We start from the raw sequence: 25687 nt of genomic DNA on the forward strand, positions 1-25687 counted from the left end.
ATGTGATGCACGGCGTGGACTGCCTCCCCAAGATCCAGGCCTAGGTTATGAAGTGTAATCCGACATGACGGACTGCCACCCCAAGATCCAGGCCTAGGTACTGAAGAGTAATCCGACATGGCGGACTGCCACCCCAAGATCCAGGCCTAGGTACTGAAGTGTAATCCGACATGACGGACTGCCACCCCAAGATCCAGGCCTAGGTACTGAAGTGTAATCCGACATGGCGGACTGCCACCCCAAGATCCAGGCCTAGGTACTGAAGTGTAATCCGACATGACGGACTGCCACCCCAAGATCCAGGCCTAGGTACTGAAGTGTAATCCGACATGACGGACTGCCACCCCAAGATCCAGGCCTAGGTACTGAAGTGTAATCCGACATGACGGACTGCCACCCCAAGATCCAGGCCTAGGTACTGAAGAGTAATCCGACATGGCGGACTGCCACCCCAAGATCCAGGCCTAGGTACTGAAGTGTAATCCAACATGACGGACTGCCACCCCAAGATCCAGGCCTAGGTACTGAAGTGTAATCCGACATGGCGGACTGCCACCCCAAGATCCAGGCCTAGGTACTGAAGTGTAATCCGACATGGCGGACTGCCACCCCAAGATCCAGGCCTAGGTACTGAAGTGTAATCCGACATGACGGACTGCCACCCCAAGATCCAGGCCTAGGTACTGAAGAGTAATCCGACATGGCGGACTGCCACCCCAAGATCCAGGCCTAGGTACTGAAGTGTAATCCAACATGACGGACTGCCACCCCAAGATCCAGGCCTAGGTACTGAAGTGTAATCCGACATGGCGGACTGCCACCCCAAGATCCAGGCCTAGGTACTGAAGTGTAATCCGACATGGCGGACTGCCACCCCAAGATCCAGGCCTAGGTACTGAAGTGTAATAAGACATGGCGGACTGCCACCCCAAGATCCAGGCCTAGGTACTGAAGTGTAATCCGACATGACGGACTGCCACCCCAAGATCCAGGCCTAGGTACTGAAGTGTAATCCGACATGGCGGACTGCCACCCCAAGATCCAGGCCTAAGTACTGAAGTGTAATCCGACATGACGGACTGCCACCCCAAGATCCAGGCCTAGGTACTGAAGTGTAATCCGACATGGCGGACTGCCACCCCAAGATCCAGGCCTAGGTAATGAAGTGTAATCCGACATGGCGGACTGCCACCCCAAGATCCAGGCCTAGGTACTGAAGTGTAATCCGACATGGCGGACTGCCACCCCAAGATCCAGGCCTAGGTAATGAAGTGTAATCCGACATGGCGGACTGCCACCCCAAGATCCAGGCCTAGGTACTGAAGTGTAATCCGATATGAATGAACAGCACAAATCACCATTATTCATTTTCACTCCTATTCTTGTAGATTGTACATTGGCTGTAGATTGTAAGCTGGCAAGGGCACAGCTCTCCCACCCTTTTGTGTCTAGGAATTTGTTACACATTTATTCATATTGATTTTGTCACTGAATTTACCAATTCTGCATTTTGTACCAATTTGGTATATTGGTTAAGAACCATTGTCTGTATTATGTACCCCATGTTTATTACTTACTTTGTACAGCGCCACGGAATATGTTGGCTTTTTATAAATCAATAATAATAACAACCCTATAGAATGGTTGTGTGTTGTAAGCATAAAAATACAAGGCAAATTAAGCAAACATAAACCAATTTCCCAACCAAAGTATGATTTCACGATTTTTCAGGTCGGTTGATCCCTGTAGATGTGAAGTCGGACCTGAGAACTTCCATTTCTTAGCTGGGCTAGTACTAGATGCACCTGTGTTTAGCTAATCTTGTCACGTCAGGTGTTCTTTGAATAAGCGAAAGTCTCAGTAGACAGTCTGGGGAGGTCACATGTATCCATACAACACTGGACTGAATCCATGCGATAATGTGACCCAGAAGGCTTTCTATATGTTCCACAAAAAGGGGTTTTGTTTTTTATTATACAATCTTTTTTTATAAATACACATTCATTAATTCATTAAACCAAAATACAATACATTCCTCAGGGTAGTGTTAAAAAAAAAAATCGGGTTTCCCATTATATCTGAATTACGCCACCCCCCCCCGCCCCCCACTTCAGTGCCCTAAACAGTGGACAGGGTCATGGGGAGGTCAACCACGTGTGGTTCAATGCTTCCTCCTCCTGGCTTGGGAGGAAGAAGTATCGCAGTCATGTGATGCACGGCGTGGACTGCCTCCCCAAGATCCAGGCCTAGGTTATGAAGTGTAATCCGACATGGCGGACTGCCACCCCAAGATCCAGGCCTAGGTACTGAAGTGTAATCCGACATGACGGACTGCCACCCCAAGATCCAGGCCTAGGTACTGAAGTGTAATCCGACATGGCGGACTGCCACCCCAAGATCCAGGCCTAGGTACTGAAGAGTAATCCGACATGGCGGACTGCCACCCCAAGATCCAGGCCTAGGTACTGAAGTGTAATCCGACATGACGGACTGCCACCCCAAGATCCAGGCCTAGGTACTGAAGTGTAATCCGACATGGCGGACTGCCACCCCAAGATCCAGGCCTAGGTACTGAAGTGTAATCCGACATGACGGACTGCCACCCCAAGATCCAGGCCTAGGTACTGAAGTGTAATCCGACATGACGGACTGCCACCCCAAGATCCAGGCCTAGGTACTGAAGTGTAATCCGACATGACGGACTGCCACCCCAAGATCCAGGCCTAGGTACTGAAGAGTAATCCGACATGGCGGACTGCCACCCCAAGATCCAGGCCTAGGTACTGAAGTGTAATCCAACATGACGGACTGCCACCCCAAGATCCAGGCCTAGGTACTGAAGTGTAATCCAACATGACGGACTGCCACCCCAAGATCCAGGCCTAGGTACTGAAGTGTAATCCGACATGGCGGACTGCCACCCCAAGATCCAGGCCTAGGTACTGAAGTGTAATCCGACATGGCGGACTGCCACCCCAAGATCCAGGCCTAGGTACTGAAGTGTAATAAGACATGGCGGACTGCCACCCCAAGATCCAGGCCTAGGTACTGAAGTGTAATCCGACATGACGGACTGCCACCCCAAGATCCAGGCCTAGGTACTGAAGTGTAATCCGACATGGCGGACTGCCACCCCAAGATCCAGGCCTAGGTACTGAAGTGTAATCCGACATGACGGACTGCCACCCCAAGATCCAGGCCTAGGTACTGAAGTGTAATCCGACATGGCGGACTGCCACCCCAAGATCCAGGCCTAGGTAATGAAGTGTAATCCGACATGGCGGACTGCCACCCCAAGATCCAGGCCTAGGTACTGAAGTGTAATCCGATATGAATGAACAGCACAAATCACCATTATTCATTTTCACTCCTATTCTTGTAGATTGTACATTGGCTGTAGATTGTAAGCTGGCAAGGGCACAGCTCTCCCACCCTTTTGTGTCTAGGAATTTGTTACACATTTATTCATATTGATTTTGTCACTGAATTTACCAATTCTGCATTTTGTACCAATTTGGTATATTGGTTAAGAACCATTCTCTGTATTATGTACCCCATGTTTATTACTTACTTTGTACAGCGCCACGGAATATGTTGGCTTTTTATAAATCAATAATAATAACAACCCTATAGAATGGTTGTGTGTTGTAAGCATAAAAATACAAGGCAAATTAAGCAAACATAAACCAATTTCCCAACCAAAGTATGATTTCACGATTTTTCAGGTCGGTTGATCCCTGTAGATGTGAAGTCGGACCTGAGAACATGGCCTGACCCAGGCTGAGATCCGATCTGACAGCTTAGTAATCAAATCTTGCCTTTTATGAGCAATGAAAGGCCCATCTTTTCAATGATGATCACATGACCTGAAGCAGCCAGATTGTAGGAATTAGAAGCAGGTCCTGCAAAAAATAGCTTTTGCTACTATTTGGATTGCATCATCCAGCTGCACAGACTGCCGGGGGGCGAGGCACTGACTGAATCTCTGAGAATATTACAGTGTATAGCAGTGATAGTCTGCACTGCAGGAAGTGACCTTTGTCTGACCACCTAACCAGAAATATCGAACGTAACTAATCTGATATCAGCTATATGCCCCCGAGTGCAGAACAGATCTGGTAAACAGTTGTGCCTGGCGCAGGGATGTAAAAATGAATTAGGTGGTAAAGGTTTGAAACTTGCAACTGGCTCATATCAGATCATAGTGAGATTGGCAGAAAAGTCAGCGTACTGGCAGATGTGCTATTTTAGTTGTGTGCACGCAGCTGCAGTGTGTGTGGTTAATGAACAAACCCAGTTCACTTCTGCAGGGTTGCCCATGTTCTCCAACGAACATCAGTAACTTAGGCGCAGTTATTGAGAGTGGTCTCTCAGCGGTGCCAGTTGGCAGCTCAGTCAGTTACTCCTTCAGCAGTGAGTACAGGGATCTGGTCACCTCCACACTGGGGAGAGGTCCAGGAAATCTCGCCATTCAGAGACGCAAGCGTTTGATGTCCTCGCCGCGAAAGTCCACTCGTAGTGCCAGAACTTGTCGGACTTCTGCGGGGGTCAGTCTCCAGGTCAGTGGTCCTGAATTAGGTCCCCAGTAGTCCAGGATCTCCGTCACCTGCAGCGAGAATGGGAGCAACCCTTAGTATAGATTGTGATGGGTGAACACAATGGGTGGGGGGGGCTGGGGGGATACATGCTAAACTAAAATACATTTTATTCATTGCATACAAGACAAAGTGTATCACAGAGCAGCAAGTTCTGTCGGGATAACGTGCTGCATGCGGTGCGTTTCCAGGGTAACACTTGCGATGACAGCAGCGGTGCGGCATGCTGTCATTGTACTGTACACCTGTAACCGTTTGCTGTTTGGTTGCAATATACCGGTAACATGTAATGCGGGTTTCCGGCTACCTTGTGCTGCCATTGTATAGAAGCATATTGTGTGCAAGGAGCCTTAGCATTTTTTTGCAGTGAGTCTTTAGTAGCAAAGCATGCTGGATTTATTTTTTTTTTTTAGTAAAAATGGATACATTTCAGAGTTAAAGTGAACCTGAGATGAGGGAAAAAAAAAAAAAAAAAAAGTTTTCTTCATACCTGGGGTTTCCTTAACCTATTTTGGTTCCTGGACGTAGAAACTACGTCCAGGAACCATGAGCGCACGCGCGCTCCCGCCCCGCGGTTCGTTAGCCAGGCAATCAGTGAATCGGGCTATGGTGCCCGATCACTGATTCCTCTCCCTCGCTGAAAAAACTGCACCTTTTCTGGCTGTTACCTCCCCCATGCGTCGCTCTAAGCGGATGTTACGCTTAGAGTGACGTCATGTAAACAAACTCATGGCCGCCATCTTGTGGCCAAAAAGTAAAACTACAACTAAAAGTAAAAAAAAAAAAAAAAATCAACACACATTTACATTATAAACCTATAGTTTACTACCCACCCTCCCAAAACTACCCAAATAAAATGTTTAATATAAAAAAAAAACATTACAATGAAAAAAAAACATGTAAATATTTACCTAAGGGTCTAAACTTTTTACATATCAATGTAAAGATGATATATTTCTATATTTTTTTATTTTAAACTTGTAAATAGTGATAGATGCAAAACGGAAAAAATGCACTTTTATTTCCAAATAAAATATTGTCGCCATACATTGCGATAGGGACATAATTTTAACGGTGTAATAACCGGGACATATGGGCAAATACAATACGTGAGTTTTAAATTATGGAGGCATGTATTATTTTAAAACTATAATGGCTGAAAACTGAGAAATAATGATTTTTTCCGTTTTTTTATTCTTATTCTTCCTGTTAAAATGCATTTACAGTAAAGTGGCTCTTAGCAAAATGTACCCCCCAAAGAAAGCCTAATTGGTGGCGGAAAAAACAAGATATAAATCAGTTCATTGTGATAAGTAGTGATAAAGTTATAGGCTAATGAATGGGAGGTGAACATTTCTCAAGTGAAAACGACGGAACGCGAATGGGTTAAACCCTCTCCATGCAGATCGCTCCCTCGTCACAGTGAAAAGCCTCCCGGATCCTCCGGTAGCAGCTTCGTTCTCCTACTACGCAGCCCTGCCCCACCCCCGTTGCCAGGAGCGTTCTGTCTGCTCACTACTATTGCACAGGCGCAGAACGCTCCAGCCGTGTGAGCGAGACGGGGAGCGCACTTGGCCGCACTGCGACGACTGGCCTTGGAGAACGCGGCTGCTCCCGGAGGCTGTAGACTGCAGTGAGGAAGCGATCTGCATGGAGTGGGCTGGAGGAAGCCCCAGGTATGCATAAGACTCCCCCCCCACATCTTACATTCACTATAGTGCAGATGGTGCAATGTGAAGGAGGCCTTCGGAATTCTTCCTTTTACAAAACTTGGCAAAGGAAATACTGAGCGATACAGACTAATAGTTTCTCACCCTTTCCAAATTCAGGATGGTCGCCATCTGGGAAAGTCGGGCAAACTTGTCACGGATGGTCCATGTGGTCACCGTGGTGAGGTAAGCGATGAGAGAGCGCAATTCCTTGTCAAACTGCAGCCCGCCGAGCTGTGCGCACACAGGAAATACAGAGCGTCAGCAAAACAGCACGCAGTCAGTCCGATACACTGAATACAGCTATTCTTAATAAACCAGGCACTGCACACAAACCACTCCCATACAGTGTAAGAACATTTCAAAACACATGATATATAGACCCTTGTGCAATCTAAAAGCAGGTGTTAGGGTTCGTACACACATAGTATGAGGGACAACAGATTTTGAATACGTAACAGATTGTGTACTAAGCTCTCATGCTAGATAGAAGTGGTTAAATTGGCCAATCAAAATTGTGTGTACCCATCCTGTCTCTTTACACCCTGTGTCATGCAGCCCTGAACAGGGTAAGTAAAAGATCTTTCACTTGCAATTTAATTTAATGCAATTGCAGAGTTTCGGTGTAAAAATAAAAGAAATGCCCGCGACCCCTGGGGTTATGACGCTGCAGCTCTTGCTCTGTGCGTTTCATCACTGAGCACAGAGGAGGGGGAGCGGTGTGGGAGAGGCGGGGGAGAGGTGGGGGAGCGGTGTGGGAGAGGTGTGGGAGAGGAGGGGGAAGAGACAGAGCTGCCCAATCAGAGAGAGGAATGGGTGTTCCTAACGCCCAATGGGGCCTTGCACAGGAGTAACTCTTCTGCTAGGATATCCCTTCCCCGTTAGCTGCCGAGAAGCTGCGGCGGCTGGGGGGGGTGACAGCAGCGTAGTCAGGACACAGAGGCATGGCATAGAGCAGGGAATGTGTCCCATTTGACATCGACCCCCCCCCACCCCCCCCAACTCGGGTCCACTTTAAGGTTTCCTGATTGGCTGAAGAAATGGGCATGTTATGAAGAGAATTCATAGAAGAATCCAGCCGGCACCATCCAATATTTATAATGCTCTTTTATTTCATTCAATGGCCGTCATATAAGAAATGCGACGTTTCGGAGCAGTGTGCCCCTTTATCAAGCCATGACAGCCTCAGAATACAATGTGTAACAGACATCTTATATAATGCATCATCATTTCAAATTAGCCTATCACAAAGTCCCAAGATTCAAGGAGCCACTCATATTCCACCATGTCAGAGGCGGACCTGATAGGAGACTTATTCTAAATATAGTGAGCCAATGGACAAAGAGAACTCACCAGCGTCATGACCTCAACGGCGCACACACCAAGGGACTCAGCCCCCTCCCGACGTCAGGGACGATGTAACCACCCATCAGCGCGCGGACCTGATAGGGAACACGGACAGAGCGGGGCGAAGGTGCAACGTCACAGCGTTGCCAGGGAGACGGAGTGGAAGCACATGTCACGTGCTTCCTGAATGGCAAGATGTAAACATTGCCTACGCCAGCCAATCACGTGGGACCCGCCCACCAATCGGCTGGCCTTCCGTCTCCCTGCATAGCTAAACGCCGTAGGCCGTTACTATGGTGATGTAAACTAGGGGCTGGAGGTGTGTGTGGCACAGCGCTGATAGCTGAAAGCCTCATATAGATTACAATATAATCCACATATATTATATAATACAGCCACAGACATGAACCTAATACATATGCTATATAGGGACATAGTATACACAATAAGTAGAGAAGGGAAAAAGGGAAAAGAGGAAAAAGGGGGGGGGGGGGGGGGGGAAAGAACATATTCTAGATAAACAGTGTCAGATCATATTCTCTATTTAAACCCCGTGGTTCAATAGTGTCAAGTGTGCATATCCAGAACGCCTCACGTAGCAACAACCGCCTTTGTCTATCTCCACCACGTTTTAACAACGGAACGCTGTCAATAATCTGACAGCGTAATTGACTAACATTATGGTTATTTCTAACGAAATGGCAGGCGACTGGTTGCTCAATGAGGCGCTCACGGATTGCATGTTTATGGGCAGATAGGCTGGTTTTCAATTTCTGTGTCGTCTCTCCCACATATAATAGGCCACACGGGCACTTAAGAATATAGATAACATATCTAGAATCACAATTGTAAGTATCCCTTATATTAAACCTTCTACCAGATCTAAGGTGCATAAAAACATCGCTCCTAATGACAGAGCTGCAGTGCACACAGTTCAAGCAAGGGTACATGCCTTTCCGAGACCCCTCAGGGGGCCGTACCAACAAGGGTGGACCTTGTTTCTGCCTGGGCCACTGACGCAGCCTGTCCCTTATACCGCATGTGTCGGCCCCCCCTCCTTGTTCGTCCTGACTGGACTGTTTTTCCGTGGAGTCTTCGAGAGTGCTGACCGGAAGAAAATCCGAAGAGCCTCCGAGGTTTGGGTCAGTAGGTGGCGTGATGGGTTTTGGTGTACCTTTGGAAATACGTGGTGGGTGAATCAATTTTTTAGATACTATGGTTATACTCACTGGAGGTAACCTTAGTACTGATTTGTATGTTAAGCCCACGGATAAAAATGCTATTTTGTCTTTTGATACTTTCCATCCTAAAAATACTATCAAATCGATTCCTAAATCTCAATTTCAGAGGGTGGGCCATATAGTGGGTGATGAGGATAGACGAGAGTTAAGATTCAACGAGATGACACTAAAATTCTGCATAGACATTATCCTGTTTGCCTGGTTGCAGAGGCACGCAGTTTGGCAACGTGTACCACCCGGGGATTGAGGAACAGGACAGGCAACCGCATACCATTTGTGACACAATTTAATGTGTACAGCAATAATATTGCCAGTATAATTAAAAAACATTGGTCTGCTCTTGCTCGATCTTTTCCTCATATCCCCGAGTTCCACCAACCTCCACTTTTTTCTAATAAACGGGCCCCTACACTTAGGGACAAGCTGACTCACGCTGAAATGAGGACGTTGGTAGGGCCCCCTGAGGGGTCTCGGAAAGGCATGTACCCTTGCTTGAACTGTGTGCACTGCAGCTCTGTCATTAGGAGCGATGTTTTTATGCATCCTAGATCTGGTAGAAGGTTTAATATAAGGGATACTTACAATTGTGATTCTAGATATGTTATCTATATTCTTAAGTGCCCGTGTGGCCTATTATATGTGGGAGAGACGACACAGAAATTGAAAACCAGCCTATCTGCCCATAAACATGCAATATGTGAGCGCCTCATTGAGCAACCAGTCGCCTGCCATTTCGTTAGAAATAACCATAATGTTAGTCAATTACGCTGTCAGATTATTGACAGCGTTCCGTTGTTAAAACGTGGTGGAGATAGACAAAGGCGGTTGTTGCTACGTGAGGCGTTCTGGATATGCACACTTGACACTATTGAACCACGGGGTTTAAATAGAGAATATGATCTGACACTGTTTATCTGGAATATGTACTTTTCCATTACCCCCCCCCCCCCCCTTTTTCCTCTTTTCCCTTCTCTACTTATTGTGTATACTATGTCCCTATATAGCATATGTATTAGGTTCATGTCTGTGGCTGTATTATATAATATATGTGGATTATATTGTAATCTATATGAGGCTTTCAGCTATCAGCGCTGTGCCACACACACCTCCAGCCCCTAGTTTACATCACCATAGTAACACGGCCTACGCCGTTTAGCTATGCAGGGAGACGGAAGGCCAGCCGATTGGTGGGCGGGTCCCACGTGATTGGCTGGCGTAGGCAATGTTTACATCTTGCCATTCAGGAAGCACGTGACGTGCTTCCACTCCGTCTCCCTGGCAACGCTGTGACGTTGCACCTTCGCCCCGCTCTGTCCGTGTTCCCTATCAGGTCCGCGCGCTGATGGGTGGTTACATCGTCCCTGACGTCGGGAGGGGGCTGATTCCCTTGGTGTGTGCGCCGTTGAGGTCATGACGCTGGTGAGTTCTCTTTGTCCATTGGCTCACTATATTTAGAATAAGTCTCCTATCAGGTCCGCCTCTGACATGGTGGAATATGAGTGGCTCCTTGAATCTTGGGACTTTGTGATAGGCTAATTTGAAATGATGATGCATTATATAAGATATCTGTTACACATTGTATTCTGAGGCTGTCATGGCTTGATAAAGGGGCACACTGCTCCGAAACGTCGCATTTCTTATATGACGGCCATTGAATGAAATAAAAGAGCATTATAAATATTGGATGGTGCCGGCTGGATCCTTCTATATTACTATACTCAGGTGGTATCTGAGTCTGCCGTGGCACATCCACAGATGAAATTTTGGGGTTGTGCTTTTCTACATTGCTTTTACTATGAAGAGAATACATAAAAAGTTGGGCAGGCCAAAGGTCAGTGCAAGATAGATTCTAAGAATGCTGTCACCATATCATTGTTTCACGACTGGAGACGAGACTTGGGCCTATCATGGAGATACTGAGTACAAAATGGAGTTAAAAGCAAGCACAAGTCATCCCCCAGCCGTTTATAAATGAGGAAACAGAGCAGCCGAGATCATGCTGCCTCACCTCATCGCATGCTGCACTGTATACATGGTCACCAGTCATGCCAAACAGGTCACACTGAAGTGCTTTTGTTTTACCAAGATCTTTTACTTACCCGGGGCTTCCTCCAGCCCCATAAGCACTGATGCATCCCTTGCCATCCTCCCGTGGTCTGCCGTTTAGCCGCCATCATCCCCGATAACTGTCTCAGTCGCGTCAGTGCAGGTCTACTGCGTAGGCATGGGAGGTCTGCGCCTGTGCAGAAGACCCAGACTGGTCATCCAGTTACCGAGGCTGATCACAGCTGAATGGCAGACCGCGGAAGGACGGCGTGGGACTCAGACTTATGGGGCTGGAGGAAGCCCGGGTAAGTAAAAGATCTTTCACATACTCCATTTCTGAGTCTCTATAAGGCCCATTTCCACTACTGCAATTCTTCCAAGTTTCCACCACGCGTATTTGGATGAGGAAACGCAGCCTATTGAAACCCATAGGCTGCCGTCCGATTCGCATGTAGGGAAAACAATTGGTAGCATGTGTCATTTAAACGCATCTGAATTCCTATAGGCATGCATTTCACTGATAGAGACATTCAGATGTGTGCTACAACACAGCTGTGCCTGCATTACGTCTCACAAGACACCTGTGTGGAAACGGGTCCAAAGGCTGCCAGCGCAAATATTGGGCGTGGGGTAGTGCTGTTCATAAATGAGGAAACAGAGCAGCCGAGATCATGCTGCCTCACCTCATCGCATGCTGCACTGTATATATGGTCACCAGTCATGCCAAACAGGTCACACTGAAGTGCGTTTGCTTTACCAAGTCGGCGCCTACACTGCCTTTCAGTACTGTGAAGAAACATCTTTGTAGAAATCTGTTTTTTGTAATGGTAAAAATTCATACTTACCCTGCTGAACGTGGATTTCAAAATCACCTTCTCCAGCTCCATGGCAATAAGAGTGGTCAGCAGGCTAGTGAGATTCTCATAGATGACAGGAGATAGTCCGACCTGCAGAAACAGATACATCAGAAGTGTCCTGGCTGTGGAACCAGGACAGCCAGAAGGAAGCCCTGCACACACCAAGGACAGCCACTTCCTAGCAACACAGAATCCTGTAGTACAAATTCTAATCCAGGTATATCTACCACCAAATACAAGCCACACACTGACACTACTATGGAAAAGCAGACCAGACACAGATGTAACCAAATGCACAAAACAAGACCACAAAAACTGCATCCAGCAGTATCACTCAAAGCTGCTCAAAAATAGTTGCCTTGTCCTCACCTTAAACTCGGACATGAGCTGCTCTAACTTCACAATGAATTCTTGCACCCAAGGGTCGTTGGCTTCATAGTCATTAAACTCCTCCTAATACAGATATCAGAGATGAGAACTGAAGAGATTCATAAATAAGAAGACCAATATCATAAAGCACCATGCCTCACCTCCTCGATGTTGTGTGTACAGGATAGGAAGAGGTTAATCCAAGGTTTCACTTGCGGCTTGATGGCTGTGCTGTTCAGCTCCCCCAGACCCTCCTGCCCAGAGAACATAAAAGATGACAGTGTCACCAGGGAGGTCATAGCCCCAGCGATTCCAGAACAGGGACCAGAACCTCAGCTTTACCTGCAGAAGATCTCTGAACTTGTTGGACACGGAGGCCATGTCAGACAGGCAGCTGTCAATCTTGGCCTTGGCTTGCTCGCGTCCAAAGTCTTGGCTGAAGAGCTTTTTGCAGTCATTCTACAAGGAAATGCAGGCCGTGGGTTACATCAGAATACCAGCAGGGACGGACAGTAAATCACATTACCATCCCACAACTAAGACTGAACATTTTTAAAACATTATATTGCAATGGTTTTTGTCCTTGAGGTCTACAAATGGCGCACACGCATGCATGCACGCGCACACTTTCAGCTACTAAAAGGCAGTAAAACAATTAGCTGATAAGAAAAGTGTAACCTATTTATTCTCCTCTCTATCGGGCTGAAGTAACAGATACCTGTCGCCAAATCCACTACAGCTGACCTAAAAACGTGACATTTAGTTAAGGATACTGAATTTGAAATGCTGCTTTTATTACGATGTCTTTAAAGGACAAGTGTGAGGTGTAAAAAAAAACAAAAAAAAAACTACTTACCTGGGGCTTCCTCCAGCCCCCAGCAGCCTAATCTGTCCCCCGCCGCACCTCTGGTGTTCCGGGATCCCCTCCGTTACAGATACTGACCTCGCCATGCCGGCATCACCTGTGCACCTGTGCAGGACAATCCAGATCACGTGAGCGCAATAACGAGTGGCGCTGCCGTACGCTCGCTCAGAAGATGCCAGCCTGGCAAGGCCGAGGATCCCGGGACCCCGGAGCTGGGGCGAGGGACAGATTAGAAACATTGCAGGGTTATTGCAGGATTAGTATTGGCTGTAACAAAGGAATGTTTTTCTGTAAAGGTTATTATGTTTATCTTTCAGAGCAGAGAGGAGTTCTGAGTTTAGGTCCGCTTTCGAGAGGAACAGCAGTGGCATATAGTGCAGAATACATTATTCAGGATATGCCATTTTACATAGATTATGATGGTTTTAGCATCAGAAACACTTCCTATATCTATACATTGCTGTGTATTGCTATGTAACCCGCCCTACTAGCAATGTTTTGTCAAAGCTATTTAGTTATGCAGCCTTCTGACCCAGAGCATTCTTCGAAACCAGGTGATTCTGCTTAAATCAGTAAACAAACATTCTGCAGTGATGCACCTGCCAGTAGTAAAGATGTCATCACCTGTGATGAATTTATGTAAATTGGGGAGAGGAAAGGGTAACCATTAAAATATATATAGGGACACGCACACCAAGTATATTCAATGCATATAAAAGTTTATATAAAGAGTAGATGATACATAATAAATAGATCAGATATAGACAATCAATATCTATTCAATAGTACACATAATATGGTTTCACAATAATAAATTCAAACACAAGGCATCAATACATTGGAGCATACACTAGTAAAGTGGCATGAATTGCATAGTCAATGACTATACTACAAAGTCAGAATAGTCCAAAGCTACTAATAAGCAGTGTGTCCCAAGATACTGTCCATATAAGATAGCAAGAGTCCATTTACGAGCCGCCGCTCTTAATGAGGCAACACCTGCAAAACGGCCTAAAAACAATCAAAGCGATAGGAGGTGCTGGCACCCCCAACTTTTTTACCCAGACGTCGGTGTTTCAGAATATGTCCTTTCTCAATGGGTCTATGGCTAAGGGAATGGTCTATTTGATTACCTGCCCATGCGGCATGGCATATGTTGGTCAGACATCACGTGAAATCAGGCGTAGGATATGCAAACACCGCAGCAACATCCGCTGTTATAACCTAGATGAACCCCAGGTCAAACACTTTTTAGAAGCTAACCATCAGGTTTCTCAACTGCACTTTAGAGTAATTGAGGTTGTCCATCTGTCTCCAGGGGGCGACTTCGAGCAGAAATTACTCCAGAGAGAATTATTCTGGATATATAAGCTTGATACGAAACATCCAAAAGGGTTAAATGAGGAAATTGACCTGAAATGCTTTCTGTAATATTGCTGCTGAGGTTTATCAATTTTGGACTGCTGTCACTTTAAATTATACTACTGTATGAAGTTTTCTGAATAATGGTCTCTTTATGATTTTCATGAATGGTATAGATATATACTAAATATGTGCATTTTCATCAGTTCTAGATGTAATCTCAAAGATCCTCACACCGACTGACGTCACACACCATCAAAAAGCATTTCGCTTGGTTCCTGCTGGAATGTAGCTACTTTCTATTGAAGCACAGAACTTCCGATGCCGCCCTCCCGTCCCTATGACAACGACAGTGTGTGGAAAGCATGCGGCGATACTTTATTTCCGGCGCTCCTCACGCTGCCTTGGAGGCGTGGTGGTGCGTCATGTGACCTGATGACGCGGCCGCGCCTGACATCACGTCACAGGGCCGGCCCCGCTGTGACGATCCTCCCTTTGCCTGTCACGCGGGCTATTCACTTGTATTAATTACATGCCGGATCTTGCTAGCATCAGGACGCTGCAACAGTTGCCACTAAGCTATAGACCCATTGAGAAAGGACATATTCTGAAATGCCGACGTCTGGGTAAAAAAGTTGGGGGTGCCAGCACCTCCTATTGCTTTGATTGTTTTTAGGCCGTTTTGCAGGTGTTGCCTCATTAAGAGCGGCGGCTCGTAAATAGACTCTTGCTATCTTATATGGACAGTATCTTGGGACACACTGCTTATTAGTAGCTTTGGACTATTCTTTGGACTATTAGTGGCTGGAGAGTGTAATGGTTAAGGGCTCTGCCTCTGACACAGGAGACCTGGGTTTGAACCTCGGCTCTGCCTGTTCAGTAAGCCAGCAGCTATTTAGTAGGAGACCTTAGGCAAGTCTTCCTAACACTGCTACTGCCTATAGAGCGCGTCCTAGTGGCTGCAGCTCTGGCGCTTTGAGTCCACCAGGAGAAAAGCGCAATATAAATGTTATTTGTCTTGTCTATAGTCATTGACTATGCAATTCATGCCACTTTACTAGTGTATGCTCCAATGTATTGATGCCTTGTGTTTGAACTTATTATTGTGAAACCATATTATGTGGACTATTGAATAGATATTGTTTGTCTAGATCTGATCTATTTATTTGTATCATCTACTCTCTATATAAACTTTTATATGCATTGAATAGACTTGGTGTGCGTGTCCCTATATATATTTTTATGGTTTGATAGTATTGACATTGCACCCGTTATTAGATGACTGAGCTAAGCGATTGATTATATTTCCCTCTAACATTTGTTTTCTATAAGAGAAAAGGGTAACCCCAATGCCAAGGGGAGTCCCAGGGTTATGCAACATATGAACCAGATACATGCAGGTGACGCCACATTGCTCAGATTCTTGAAGGGGGGGGGGGGGGCTGGGCTGGAAAATTAAGCTGCTCCGTAGCGAAAGTCACTGGATTTCTTTCTTTAAAGGGACACTTAAGTCAAACAAAAAAAATGAGTTTTACTCACCTGGGGCTTCCAATAGCCCGCTGCAGCTGTCCGGTGCCCTCGCCATCTCCCTCCGATCCTCCTGGCCCCGCCAGCAGCCACTTCCTGTTTCGGTGAAAGGCGCTGACAGGCAGGGGACACAAGTGATTCTTTGCGTTCCTGGCCACAATAGCGCCATCTATGCTGCTATAGCATATATCATATACCATATATCCCAGCCAGGACACTATCTGCAAAGAGTTTGTATGTTCTCTCCGTGTCTATGTGGGTTTCCTCTGGGCACTCCGGTTTCCTCCCACATTCCAAAAACATACAGATAAGTTAGTTGGCTCCCTCTAAAAAAAAAAAAAAAAATTGGCCCTAGACTACAGTACTTACACTACATAATATAGACATATGGCAATGGTAGGGATTAGATTGTGAGCTCCTTTGAGGGACAGTTAGTGACAAGATATATATATATATATATATATATATATATATATATATATATATATATACACTGTACAGCGCTGCATAATATGTCGGCGCTATATAAATACTAAATAATAATAATAATATACCATATAGCAGCATAGAGGGTGCTAATGTGTCTGAGAATGCGAAGAATCACTCACGTCCCCAGCCTGTCAGCTCCTGTCACCGAAACAGGAAGTGGCTGCCGGCGGGGCCAGGAGGATTGGAGGGAGACAGCGAGGGCACCGGACAGCTGCAGGGGGCTATTGGAAGCCCTAGGTGAGTAAAACTCATTTTTTTTTTTTTGTTTGACTTAAGTGTCCCTTTAAGGCAGTAAATGAAGACAATGACAGGTGAGTATTTTTGTAGTTGCTTTTTCTGATTTGTTCTATGATTTATCAGTTTATACCTGTTTTGAATTGCTCCATTTTCTCTTTACACGCTTTCAGACAAAGAAGAAGAGGAACCCAGCCTGGCTATTTGTATGCTTGGCACTGTACATACACGTGTATTTTAGATGATCTAGTCAGGTTTACTTTACACCAAGGAATAGGGAGAGTTTATTTCCTCCTCTCCGCCTGCAGTGTAAGGTCATCTGGATCTGAACACGTAATATAATTCATGGCTGCAAACTATGTGCCTCTTACTTGGCATTTCCCCTTCCTGCAGGAGACACTGCAGGCCAGGTATTCTATACATACATTATTCAAATTCCTATTAAAAAAGGAAAGATCTGGAATTCATGTCATTTGGTGCCCAAGTGTTAAATGACACCAGGGCAGGTAGTGAGGGCAGATAACACACAAAAGCTCTAACCCTCCCATATCCAAAACAAAGCAGAAAATGTTTTGACAAGCGTTCCTCTTCAAGTCAACAAGCTTTATAAAATGACCAGTGAGTGTCATACAGTACAGCTGTGCAGTACATGGTTATAGCTGTACTATGTCAGTCCTCTAAACAACCACAGTACCTCCAAGTTCTTCTTCAGCGTCATAATGTTCTCGCTGCAGACTTCCACATTATTGAGGCAGACCTGGAAGAGGAAGTGACATCAGTTATTGACAATGACAGCCACCCCACCCCTTCCAATCACTTCGCCCCTTTACTCTTACCAAGAAAGACATTTTGGCCTCATCATTGGACTCAATGCCCTTGGTGTCAAACTTCCCCTGCTGCAGGCTGCTCTGCATGAGGCTGACGGCGCTGGTGACTCCGCGCTGGATGTCCTGGAAGGTGGTGGCTGGGAAGCCCATCCTTAGCTTGTTGCACAGAACTTCCCTGTGGTGACGGGGTGAGAGGTCAGTGAGGCAGGTCACTCTGGGTTTGGGTCAGAGGTCAGTGAGGCAGGTCACTCTGGGTTTGGGTCAGAGGACAGTGAGGCAGGTCACTCAGGGTTTGGGTCAGAGGTCAGTGAGGCAGGTCACTCAGTGTTTGAGTCAGAGGTCAGTGAGGCAGGTCACTCAGGGTTTGGGTCAGAGGTCAGTGAGGCAGGTCACTCAGGGTTTGGGTCAGAGGTCAGTGAAGCGGGTCACTCAGGGTTTCGGTCAGAGGATAATGAGGCGGGTCACTCAGGGTTTGGGTCAGAGGTTAGTGAGGGAGGTCTCTCAGGGTTTGGGTCAGAGGTTAGTGAGGCAGGTCATTTAGGGTTTGGGTCAGAGGTCAGTAAGACAGGTCACTGATGGTTTAGGTCAGAGGTTAGTGAGACAGGTTACTCAGGGTTTGGGTCAGAGGTCAGTGAGGCAGGTCACTCTGGGTTTGGGTCAGAGGTCAGTGAGGCAGGTCACTCTGGGTTTGGGTCAGAGGTCAGTGAGGCAGGTCACTCTGGGTTTGGGTCAGAGGTCAGTGAGGCCGGTCACTCTGGGTTTGGGTCAGAGGTCAGTGAGGCAGGTCACTCAGGGTTTGGGTCAGAGGTCAGTGAGGCAGGTCACTCAGGGTTTGGGTCAGAGGTCAGTGAAGCGGGTCACTCAGGGTTTCGGTCAGAGGATAATGAGGCGGGTCACTCAGGGTTTGGGTCAGAGGTTAGTGAGGGAGGTCTCTCAGGGTTTGGGTCAGAGGTTAGTGAGGCAGGTCACTCAGGGTTTGGGTCAGAGGTCAGTGAGGCAGGTCACTCAGGGTTTGGGTAAGAGGTCAGTGAGGCAGGTCACTCAGGGTTTGGGTCAGAGGTCAGCGAGACAGGTCACTCAGGGTTTGGGTCAGAGGTTAGCGAGACAGGTCACTCAGGGTTTGGGTCAGAGGTCAGTGAGGAAGGTCACTCAGGGTTGGGGTCAGAGGTCAGTGAGCCAGGTCACTCAGGGTTTGGGTCAGAGGTCAGTGAGGCAGGTCACTCAGGGTTTGGGTAAGAGGTCAGTGAGGCAGGTCACTCAGGGTTTGGGTCAAAGGTCAGCGAGACAGGTCACTCAGGGTTTGGGTCAGAGGTTAGCGAGACAGGTCACTTAGGGTTTGGGTCAGAGGTCAGTGAGGCAGGTCACTCAGGGTTGGGGTCAGAGGTCAGTGAGGCAGGTCACTCAGGGTTTGGGTCAGAGGTCAGCGAGACAGGTCATTCAGGGTTTGGGTCAGAGGTTAGCGAGACAGGTCACTCAGGGTTTGGGTCAGAGGTCAGTGAGGAAGGTCACTCAGGGTTGGGGTCAGAGGTCAGTGAGCCAGGTCACTCAGGGTTTGGGTCAGAGGTCAGTGAGGCAGGTCACTCAGGGTTTGGGTAAGAGGTCAGTGAGGCAGGTCACTCAGGGTTTGGGTCAAAGGTCAGCGAGACAGGTCACTCAGGGTTTGGGTCAGAGGTTAGCGAGACAGGTCACTTAGGGTTTGGGTCAGAGGTCAGTGAGGCAGGTCACTCAGGGTTGGGGTCAGAGGTCAGTGAGGCAGGTCACTCAGGGTTTGGGTCAGAGGTCAGCGAGACAGGTCACTCAGGGTTTGGGTCAGAGGTCAGTGAGGCAGGTCACTCGGAGTTTGGGTCCTGCTGGTACATTTAAGGATGAGAAGATCAAAACTTTTATCCAGGTTTTGCTGGATCACTTAAAAGGAACCGGAGGTGTGAGACCTAAGGAAGTTGCCATATTTATTTCCTTTTTAAACAATACTAGTTGCCTGGCAGCCCTGCTGATCTTTCTGGTCAGTAGGGTCTAAATCACACACCTGAAACAAGCATGCGGCTAATCTTGTCAGATTTGTCATAGACATCTGATCTACATGCTTGTTAAGGGTCTATGGCTTAAAGTAATAGAGGCAGAGGATCAGCAGGACAGCCAGGCAATGATTTAAAAGGAAATAAACATGTCAGCCTTCATCTCCTTCTCTCCTCAGGTTCTCTTTAACAGCAGTCACATTCTTGTGCGCATGAGTTCAGTATCTTTTAAGCAGAGTACACACAATAATTGGATGTATAATACAGCATGCCTCACTGTCATTTCAATCAGGTTTTACAGAAAATCGGGATGGGGAGGAGCATCAGTAGATCAACAGCTGTGGTTCAGGAAGATTTTCAATAGATTTCATGCTGAATGTATTAAAATCTTTCTGCAAAAATAGATTGGGTCACTGTGTTCTTTGAAAAATACCAACAGCTTTGGTTCCCTGTATTAGACAACTATTTTGGGAGTTGTGATAGCAGCAGGATAGTTGCTGTATAAGATTATTATTACAATAAGTTATGCTGATCCTTACGGGTATTTTGCCCCCACTCCCCTTCTCACCTCTTTTCTGTTCTCCTCTCTATCTCAGTCTAATGCTGGGAACACACATTGCAATTTCCTGTTCAATCTACGGGAATCGGGCAATTATTTCCATCATGTCCTATCTGCTCCCATTTGAGAGCCTCCCAGTTCAGCCCGGCAAGAATTAGGAAACGGAGGCTAAGCACACTTCTTCATTATTGTCCTCATGATGAGCCAAGTAATGCTGCCCTTCACTGGAAAGCTGGGTCAGCTTGTACAGCGTTCTTTAGTTGTACTCTCCCAGCCATGAGGCCGAGTTTAGGGGTGTACAGCTACTATTTGTCAAGCGTCATTTGCTGTTTATTAAGTGTGTAACTGATCGATTACCTAAATAGATACATGTAATGAGGTTCATACAGTCTAATTGGCAGAAGACTTGCGTGTATTTATCTGTATGAGTTATACACTTAACGTTGTTCACTGTAATATACAGTTAATTCTAATGTTAAAATCAATACAAATCTACTAAAACAAACAAGTCTCTCTGCAGTGTTTGGAATGGTTCCATCCCTGATCAGATTCAGATCAGAGAAGAATCGACCTGTCTGCCAAATGAGGTGGTAATCTATGTGTGTATGCAGGGCCAGATTTCTGGCAAGGCCAGCTAGGCTGTGGCCTAGGGAGCCAGAAATGTGACATTGTTTAGGGGCGGCTGTTTGGATTACTGTAACACCTGAAGCAGAAGCGTTCGACCGTGCGGTCATATATACATCATGCCGCCAGCTTCAGCCTGCACTCTCCCTCCCCTCTAAGTCCGTTCTGCTCAACTCTGCAGATAGGCAGGCTAGCAGCAGTGGGCGGCCGTGCACAGACTGGAGTGGCTCTCCTTGGTGAAATTCTGTCCCCAATTTCTTCTTTGGGTTCTGGTGCAACTTCAGCAGAGCTGCCCAGCTTGTTTATTGTGTAAACATGTTTGTGTAGCAGCGCAGCCAATCGCTGAGCTCACAAGCAAGCCAGAAGTGCCCAGACATCCAATAGTGTGGCTAGGGGAGTGGCTTATCAGTGCTGTGATGTCACACACGTGGAGGCAGCAGATGGCAAATGAAAGATCATGGAGGAGACACCATGGATGGGGCAACGAGAAACAGCATCCACTAATAATATACAGGTTAGCTGTGCTACAAGCAGGAGCTTTGCTAGGGTCATTGATTCAGAGATTTTCAGTAATTACTCACCCCTCTACATGCCTCACATATTGCCTGCACAGGATTGTAAAATACTTCAGTTGACAATAGTAGTGTCCATGGCATCTGTGAAGAATGTGGTGTCTGCTTGGCTGGAATGTCAGGCAGCAGTGTCCTTATACCGACCTTGGCATGTGCAGATTGCACACTCTTATAGACACGTCTGACCTTATGCTGGGAATACACGGCTCGTTTCTGCCATGCGTTTCTGCTCTCCATCGTTTTTGCCGCTCAGTTTCAGCTCTTGATTCTTATCTTCCGCTAGTTTTTCTTACCTTTTTTCCATTCAATTCTATCAGAAATCAAGAATGGAAAGGGAGATCGGACATGTCGGAAATTATCTATCCAACCATCTAATCAGCTACAAAACGAAGCGTGTATTCCCAGCATTAGAGGTGCATAGAGGGGATTCTGCTTGTGTCAGGCTATGTGAGGTCGCCCGATTGCAGGTGTTCATCTGAGGCAATATTGGTGCTGGCTGTGTTTGGATTTTTTATTTTAGCTAATCTAGCTTTTTGCTGCATATTTTGGATCAACCATACCTATTGTTAATAATTTATAATTCTTGTATTATTCCTGTCACTAACTGCACTCAGAGGAGCTTACAATCTAATCCTTGGAATTATGTCACAAACTATCCACAAAGGAGCTTAAAATCTAATCCTTGCCATCACCAGACATAGAACACTTGTATCGCGCAAAAAAGTGTGTTTTTCAAGGAGGGAGGGAGGGAGGGGTGGGGGGGGGGGGGGAGGATCCTGGTGATAGTTGGCCTGGGGCAGTAAAAAGTACAAATCCGGCCCGGTGTGTATAGCCACCTTTATTTGTACCCACATTAGTGTTCCAATTCAGGATCATGCATTCGGAAACCTGAATTGCGCTGGGTTCACACATAAAAGGTGTCCAGTCCTGTCAGTTGGCATCAGTTTTCTATGATTTTTCTATGCCTTAATTCACACAGAAATCTGTCCATTTCCAGTCTGGTTCTGTCAGTCTTGTATGTGTTGCTATGGCTGTGTTCACACATAAAACGTGTACATTTCCAGTGCAGTCCTATTAGTTTTGTATCAGTTTCCTAGGGGTGTGTTCACACATAAAAGGTGTACAGTTCCAATCCTGTCAGGTAAAACTGATAGAAAACTGACAGGGCAGAAGTGGAGTGGAAATGTATGGATTTGTGTGTGACCCAAGCCTTATGCTGAACGCTGCACTTCAGCACCCAAGCTAGCGAACAGGGTCACGGGGTTACGCTTCATGTGACACTGATGCTAGCTCCTCCCACATCGGAAGCCTTGGAGTCATGTGATGCACGGCATGAGTGACCTCCCCGTGACCCCATCCACTGCTTCGGGAGTTGAAATGCGGCGTTGGGCATCATCCAGGTTTCCCAATGCAGGAATTCAGCACCCACACTACCCACATACAGTTACCTGAAGTCAGACTCCATCATAGTGGTGGAGAGATTGATCATGGCGCACAGACAGTCGATGCTGGAGCTGGACAGAGCTCGGCCAATACATTTCTTCACTATGTAGAAGACGTCGTCCACCATGCTGGAGGTCATCTGGCTGCGCTCGTAGGTGTCCATGGCCACAGCCTGCAATGTATGGAAAGCGTGCCTTGTGAGCGGATAGCAGTCTGGTCTACTCTCTCCAGTCTCTGCTACAGATGCTCAGCCAGATGAACATAGTTCTGGCCTTTCTGCAATCATCATGCAAATAACATGCAGGAAATTAATTTGATTAGCTCGGTTCCAGGCGACATACAATTTAAAGAGGACCATGGTTGGCCAGTCTAGCAGTGGTGACACCAGGATCCTGAGGTACCTAGGCTATCTGGACTTGTGCATGGTTGGCCAGTGTAGCAGTGGTGACACCAGGATCCTGAGGCTCCTAGGCTTCCTGGACTTGTGCATGGTTGGTCAGTCTAGCAGTGGTGACACCAGGATCCTGAAGTACATAGGCTTCCTGGACTTCTGCATGGTTGGCCAGTCTAGCAGTGGTGACACCAGGATCCTGAGGCTCCTAGGCTTCCTGGACTTGTGCATGGTTGGCCAGTCTAGCAGTGGTGACACCAGGATCCTGAGGCTCCTAGGCTTCCTGGACTTGTGCATGGTTGGCCAGTCTAGCAGTGGTGACACCAGGATCCTGAGGCTCCTAGGCTTCCTGGACTTTTGTGCATGGTTGGCCAGTCTAGCAGTGGTGACACCAGGATCCTGAGGCTCCTAGGCTTCCTGGACTTGTGCATGGTTGGCCAGTCTAGCAGTGGTGACACCAGGATCCTGAGGCTCCTAGGCTTCCTGGACTTTTGTGCATGGTTGGCCAGTCTAGCAGTGGTGACACCAGGATCCTGAGGTACCTAGGCTTCCCGGACTTGTGCATGGTTGGCCAGTCTAGCAGTGGCCAATACGTTCGGTGAGTCTGTATGCTATCGGGTGTCTATGGTGAAGGCAGAAGCTGGAATACATTGCAAGACTCTGTGATCTGTCTAAGGATTTATCTGAAAGAGATGTGCGCTGGACTATTTATGTATTGATATGTGAAAGACTGGCCTGAGTCTAGTAGTCACGCACTTGCTGAAAAGCTGATGCTAATACAGGTTGGTTATAGCGCTTTGAAAATTTTTAAATAGATAAATTACTTTTCTCCTATGTTGCTGTCACTTACAGTAGGTAGTGGAAATCTGACAGAACCAGCAGGTTTTGGGCTAGTCCATCTTTTCACGGGGGATTCTCAGCATGGCCTTTATTCTTTATAAAGAAATTCCCTGGAAAAATATTTATACAAAGATGCTGGCCAGCCTCCCTGCTCGCTGCACACTTTTTTTGACAGGTGGACGGAGCAACTGCCATTCTCAGTCCTTTTAAAAATAAAGAAAACACTGAGACCCCCCATGATCAGATGGGCTAGTCTAAAATCTGTTGGGAATGTCAGGTTTCTAGTACCTACCGTAAGTGACAGCAACGTAGGAGAAAATTATTTTAGGACTCATTTTACTCTGGAAAAAACATACTTCTTACTTAAAGGGATGGTTCAGGGACTATCCCAAAAAAATAAAAATCCCCATCCACTTACCTGGGGCTTCCTCCAGCCCGTGGCAGGCAGGAGGAGCCCTCGGCGCCGATCCGCAGGCTCCCGGTGGTCTCCGGTGGCACGCCCAACCTGGCCAGGCCTGGCTTCTTCTGCGCTCCAAAATGCGCCTCACGGTGGCTCGCTGACGTCATCGGACATCCTCCGGGCTGTACTGCGCAGGTTCAGAACTACTGAGCCTGCGCAGTACAGCCCGGAGGACGTCCGATGACGTCAGCGCGCCCGCGTGGGACGCAGAAGAGCCCGTCGTTGGAACGTAGAAGAAGCCCGGACTGGCCAGGTCGAGTCGGCCCCCGGGGACCACCGGGAGCCTGCGGAGCGGCAACCAATTGCTGTAGAGGAGTTCCTGTTCATGGAACAGGGCATAGCCTCAGATAATAATGCAATGGGACAATGTAGTAGTTTAACCTTCCTGGCTGTAACCCCGAGTCAGACTTGGGGAGCAAAAATGAAGCCAGGACCAGTAATCCCGAGCCTGAGGCCTCCTGCACACTACATGCCATTCCGATTATTTATACAATCCGATTTATTATACCGATTTAAAAAAAAAAGTACTGCATGCTGCTAAGTTTTTTCATCGGAATCAAAAATCGTATAAAAAATTGGAATCGCATGTAGTGTGCAAGAGGCCTGACTTGGGGCAGCCACCGGGAGGTCTATGCAGAGCCTGAAACACAGAGGGTGGTTTCAACTCACCTCCCCCAGGAGGCGCTCAATCCCTTGGGGGAGATCCCCACTTGTCGTCATGATGACAGACGGCGAACTCACTATAGGGGTACAGCGCCACCTGGAGGATGGAGGGAGAATGGCAGCGCTGGATCCCAGGGAGGAGCTGGGCTGCCACAGATCTCTCTGCGGTATGATTTATTTCCTGCTTTTAGGGTCTAAAAGCTTGTGAAAAGATTACACCGCTTTTAGACCCTAAAATCTGGAAATAATCATATCGCTGGAGAGGCGAGTAGGTGCTGGGCTGCCGCAGATCTCACTGCAGTATGATTTTATACTGCTGGGGAGGCTAAGGTCTATAGGGCTGGAGTTCAATGTTGGACAACTCTTCCAATAAGCTGTTACAGTAACAGTCAGCTATAGTGGGTGGTGGGACTTGTGGCTGGCATCAGATATCATTACTGGTAATAGGCTGTTACAGTAACAGTCAGCTTTAGTGGGTGGCGGGACTTGTGGGGGGCTTCAGACACCATTACTGGTAATAGGCTGTTACAGTAACAGTCAGCTATAGTGGGTGGTGGGACTTGTGGGGGGCTTCAGATACCATTACTGGTAATAGGCTGTTACAGTAACAGTCAGCTATAGTGGGTGGTGGGACTTGTGGCGGGCTTCAGAT

At 47.1% G+C, this 25687-nt stretch overlaps 1 protein-coding gene across 1 annotated transcript in view; it reads right to left on the reverse strand.

Annotated features, from left to right (window-relative positions):
• Positions 1 to 3545: 3545 nt before the first annotated feature.
• Positions 3546 to 25687, reverse strand: part of COG4 (component of oligomeric golgi complex 4) — a 120478-nt gene continuing 98336 nt past the window's right edge. Inside the window, exons 11-19 of the mRNA XM_068259671.1 lie at positions 22687 to 22853; positions 17478 to 17643; positions 17336 to 17398; positions 12507 to 12623; positions 12326 to 12418; positions 12165 to 12248; positions 11784 to 11885; positions 6410 to 6538; positions 3546 to 4606 (exon numbers count right to left, since the gene is read on the reverse strand). Of these exons, the coding sequence (XP_068115772.1) occupies positions 4472 to 4606; positions 6410 to 6538; positions 11784 to 11885; positions 12165 to 12248; positions 12326 to 12418; positions 12507 to 12623; positions 17336 to 17398; positions 17478 to 17643; positions 22687 to 22853 (1056 nt within the window). The 3' untranslated portion in view covers positions 3546 to 4471. The remainder of the gene's footprint in view (positions 4607 to 6409; positions 6539 to 11783; positions 11886 to 12164; positions 12249 to 12325; positions 12419 to 12506; positions 12624 to 17335; positions 17399 to 17477; positions 17644 to 22686; positions 22854 to 25687) is intronic.

The sequence above is a fragment of the Hyperolius riggenbachi genome, chromosome 11 (genome assembly GCF_040937935.1).
Source record: "Hyperolius riggenbachi isolate aHypRig1 chromosome 11, aHypRig1.pri, whole genome shotgun sequence".
Classification (NCBI taxonomy): domain Eukaryota; kingdom Metazoa; phylum Chordata; class Amphibia; order Anura; family Hyperoliidae; genus Hyperolius; species Hyperolius riggenbachi.